Source organism: Cryptomeria japonica, chromosome 3, assembly GCF_030272615.1.
Source record: "Cryptomeria japonica chromosome 3, Sugi_1.0, whole genome shotgun sequence".
In the NCBI taxonomy this organism is placed as follows: Eukaryota; Viridiplantae; Streptophyta; class Pinopsida; order Cupressales; family Cupressaceae; genus Cryptomeria; species Cryptomeria japonica.
In genome coordinates, this window is record NC_081407.1 from 708113880 (window position 1) to 708118499 (window position 4620).

General features: G+C 38.8%; 1 protein-coding gene across 1 annotated transcript; it reads right to left on the reverse strand.

Annotated features, from left to right (window-relative positions):
* Positions 1 to 1705: 1705 nt before the first annotated feature.
* Positions 1706 to 4033, reverse strand: LOC131874330 (uncharacterized). The gene is made up of 2 exons (XM_059217653.1): positions 3277 to 4033; positions 1706 to 2007 (listed from the first exon to the last, which is right to left on the reverse strand). Exons 1-2 carry the CDS (start codon positions 4031 to 4033, stop codon positions 1706 to 1708), a joined length of 1059 nt encoding a protein of 352 aa, XP_059073636.1.
* Positions 4034 to 4620: the final 587 nt, after the last annotated feature.

Consider the following 4620-nt stretch of genomic DNA (forward strand, 5'->3'; position numbering starts at 1 on the left):
GGCTAGGTGTTGTTCCGTCTCTCCTTACCTTTTCTCTTGATAATATTTCCCTCGATGTTTTCTTGATTACTTGAAGTACCAGAATGATGACATCTCTAGCATGAGCAAATGCTTCGGAGGCTTCTATGAGAACATGAGTTCTTCCAAGGACTTTTACGACCATGTCGAGTGTCTTCGTTATGTTCTTCATAAATTTGCTAAATCTAGCATATGAATCCTCTATCCATTTATCCATCAACTGTGCGGAGCTCCCCATCTTCTCCATATGATCAACTGATTCTGGAGGAAGCAAGGGAGGTGGTGTGGCTGCTAGACTCTGATGCCTCAATGGTTGTTGAAATTGCTGGACATAATCCCTCCACGCACTTATCTCCTTTTCCAATCTTCTATTCTTCTCTATTTCAGGTCTCAACATGTCATCGACTGCTTTCAATGAATCAGTCGCATCACCAATAGCTTGCTCGGAGGTAAGTGGACCCAAATCAATGGTCTCCATATCATACTCATCCGCTGTAATCTCTCCTTTGTATTTCTCAACTCTTGGAGTTGCTATTTGCAGCTGTCTTGATCCCGATTAATCACTAATCACCTTTGACATCTTCGTAGCTTTCCTCTTCTTAGTGACATCTCGAGTTTGGCTCAGAAGACTTGCTATATCATATGTTTGTTCTTCTTCAACCACTATCACCTCTTGAGCTAGTCTTTCTTTTAACCACTCTAGGATAGAAAATCTTCCTTCTTGAATTTGTGCTCCTTTGTGCATTTGCTCATCTCTAGGTGGTGAGGTAGATTCATCATTATCTTGTCCGCCTTCTTCAATATCTTGAATGAGGTGAGTGAGATCTTCTGGTTCTTGAGATGCTTTTTCTTTGCCTTTATCATTGTGGACTGTGGACTATGCTGATTCATTGGCTCCTTGACTTAATTCCTTTTCCATCCTTAATTCTTCTTGTCGGGAGGAAGGATGACTGGCACTTGATTTATGCTTCTTTCTTGAGGATTCCTTTTCATCACAATCTTCCTTTCTTTTTGATCCTCTTGAATGAGATGGTTGAGGTGTGCTCCCACTTGCACTAGCTTCATCTTCATCATCTGCCCTTTCTTCTTCTAAGTGGAATGCTGGTGTTATATTTTGCTTTTTCAACTTTTAGTGTTGCACATGTATCCATATGCGAGTGTACTCCAAGACTGGCTTCATTAACTCCTTCAAATCATCAATCTCCATATCTGCCTATTTGAATTTGACCTCCTTAACTTCTTTGGCATAGGCTCCTTGGAGATATCTACCGCTGTCTTGAACTTGATCAGCTACATGAAACATTTTGCCTTCTCTGATGAACTCGAGGGATAGACTAGAACAAAGATGTAAATATCTTAATTGGCAATAAATCTTTTGGCCGAAATTTTAAAAAAAATCGGGAATCGGCAATAAATCAGGAAAACTATCGAACATTTGAAACTATATAATTTTTTAAAATATTCTAAAAAAACACATGTATACACTAAATTTATAGAACACAATAGCATATTACTGGTTTCCATCATATATAAATCATAGTTTGAGCCAAATACATACCATATAGCAAAGTGATCTACCAAAAAACAAGTTCAAGTTCTAAATAGTAAATATGTTTGAGTCAAATACATATTGTAGAGTCTAGACCACAAAACAAATTAATCTATGAAGTCTGAATACATATTAAGTTCATGGTTTCATATCATTGAAAATTGGAAATTGTAGATTGCGTCTACAACTAAAGCTCAAAAAACTCTGTTGCTGCTGAGTGGGTGCTGAAGTAGATGGTGTTGCAGCAGCTGCAATATCCTCAATAGGTGAGGAATCTGCCTCTTCTGGATCAGCAAACTCATCTCCCGCCTCCTCACGTTCTGCCACCTCTGCCGCCCATTCAAGTGCCTCCCTCTCCATCTCATCTAACTGATCGTCAGTGATAAATGCATCCACATCAATATCACCAATAGTACCATCAGGTTCAGCAATCCAATCCACTGTGTATGTTCAATCTCATCAATGTCAAGTGCGTCATATGAATTGTTCATTTGTACCCTCTTTTCATGCAGTCGAAGGTTGTACCGCACATATACAAGGTCATTCAAACACTTTTGAGTCAACCTATTGCGCTTTTTTGTGTGAATGGCCTCAAAGACACTCCAATTGCGCTCACAACCAGAAGCACTACAAGGGTGAGATAATATGCGAATTGCAAGCTTTTGAAGATTAGGCATTGTGGCACCATAATCTTCCCACCACAGATCTGCAAGCATACAAATTGGCATTTATAACCTGGAAAAGATTTTTATAAACTTAAAGATTGAAATAAATGGTAAAATAGATTTAAGAGCACAATTTTTTTTACTTGGCAGTAGGGTGTCTCTCTTACGAATACCAATAGGTGAAGAAAACAAGGACCCATCTTCCTTCTTGTACCTCTGCAACTCATCAACAATGAGGTCTTGAATATTTTCATCAGGAACTAACCTCCGAATACATGTGTCAATGCCAAGTTGAACCTTCTCATCTATTTTGAAAGTGCGGGAGTAAAAGAACTTGGGGTTCAAATAGTAGGCAGCAACATGGATATGTTTCTGGAGTTGTCGGTTCCACCTTCGATCGATTATGTGCCATATGGGTTCATATTTGGTCCTATCTGACCCATACAAGTGCTGAATTGTCTCTTTGGCCTTATCCATGGCCTCATATAGATACCCTATGGGGTTTTTATCCCCATCCACCATCCATAGAACCCTCACCAACGGCTCTGATAACTAGACATGACAAATTTAACAAAAATCAGCAATGTGTAATATTAGAAAATTAAAAAATAAATCAACAATTAAAATTTGAACTTTGAACACTTACATTGATGATCTCGTCCATGAGTTTGCCAAATCTATCATAAAAAACGACCTTCACGACCTTCTCTGCTTCAAGCTTCCTACAATAAGGGTTCTCCAACCATCTTTCACTCACAAACATCCTCTTCAGGTTGGGCAATGCATGTAATATGCTCTGTAAGTTGAGGAAATTCGTGGGAAAACGTGTGACTCCTGAATGCAAAAGATCCTTACCATCAATGTGTTGTCTCATAAGCTCCAAGACCCATATTTGGTTGTAGATGTACTTTGTGATTTCCCTTCCATCTTCAACCACATTCTTCACCCAACTAAGTTTCCCTATGTCCTCGAGGAGTAAATCAAGGCAATGAGCAGCACAAGGGCTCCAAAATAATGTCGGATGCCTAGCCTGTAGAAGTTTACCGGCTGCCACATATGCAGCTGCATTATCGGTCACAACCTGAACAACATTTTGCACTCCCACTTCGGTCACCACCTCATCCAACGTGTTGCACAAGGTTTCTGCATTCTTCACTTGATCTGAGGCATCAATCGATTTTAAAAATACCACTTGTCCTCCTGAAGCAACTAGAGAGTTTATGAGTGTCCCATTCCTACTATCCGTCCACCCATCAGATAAAATGGTGCAGTTATTTCTTTCCCAATTCCTCCTTTGTTGTTCCACCAACTGATGTGTGTTTTGGAGCTCATGCTGCAATAATGGCCCATTCAACTCATAACGACTTAGGGACTTGAACCCCTTACAAGAAATGGTCAATCCATTGACCGTTTGCTCCCAATATGGACTCTCAAGAATACTAAATGGAATATTGTTGTAAAACCAAAATCTAGCCATTGCTGCTTTTGTCTGTTGATGCACTTCCTTATTCCATGAAGTACCTAACAATCCGGGTTGTGCACCAGGAGTGTTACGAGGAATGAAGAAACTAGATGTATTGCTGCCCACTCCAATATTTTTGGACCCTATAGAACTGATATCTCTCATTGGGGCTGCCATTGCCTTTGCTGTCCTCTTTTTTTCTACCTTATTTTGCTCATATCCTGAAAGTCTTGCTTTTGCCTCCCTCTGAACCTCTTCAGGAACAATGTCACATGTCGTAATATTCTTTCCAGGGATCTTTGCAAGGTGATATTTGAGTCGATATATGCCACCGGTCATAGTTTTCGTGACAATGGTTAAAAATAACCTCTCTTGCCACTACACTTGGTGTGCCATGTTTCCACAAAGGATCCCTCTTTCTACCACCACCAATAGATGAAGAAGCCATTGTCTTTTATAAATATTGGAAAGAAACCTAGCAAAAGAGAGTCAACATAAAAAATCATATTCATATATAGTATACACAGTCTAAGACTCTAATATACATAGTCTAATATTACGCCATTACTTTATTATTTGAAAATTCTGGTTGTACACAGTCAAACACAGTCTTAAAGACTTGAAGAATCAAAATTCAGAGATGAATAAAATAAATTTAGAGAACAAAATATGATCATGTTTATTAGGATATTAGGAGATGCTGATGGACATTAATTTTCTCAAATCAGGAGATGGACATTAATTTTCTTCTAAACTTCATTCAACAATAATTAACTTTCCAGTTCATCCCAGGTTCCCACAGTCTCCAAAGAGGTAAATCACAGTTCACTTACAGCAAATAGAAATTACATAAGCGAACTAAAAGAAAACAAATTGAAAGAAGTGGAATTGGAGTGATGGGTACAACAATAATAAAAGGCTTTCAA

Coding starts and splice junctions, on each gene's coding strand:
- LOC131874330 (XM_059217653.1), bottom strand. CDS start 4,033: ATGACCGGTGGCATATATCGACTCAAATATCACCTTGCAAAGATCCCT. Junction 2,008..3,276: donor AGCTGCATATGTGGCAGCCG/GTAAACTTCTAC, acceptor GAACATACACAG/TGGATTGGATTGCTGAACCT.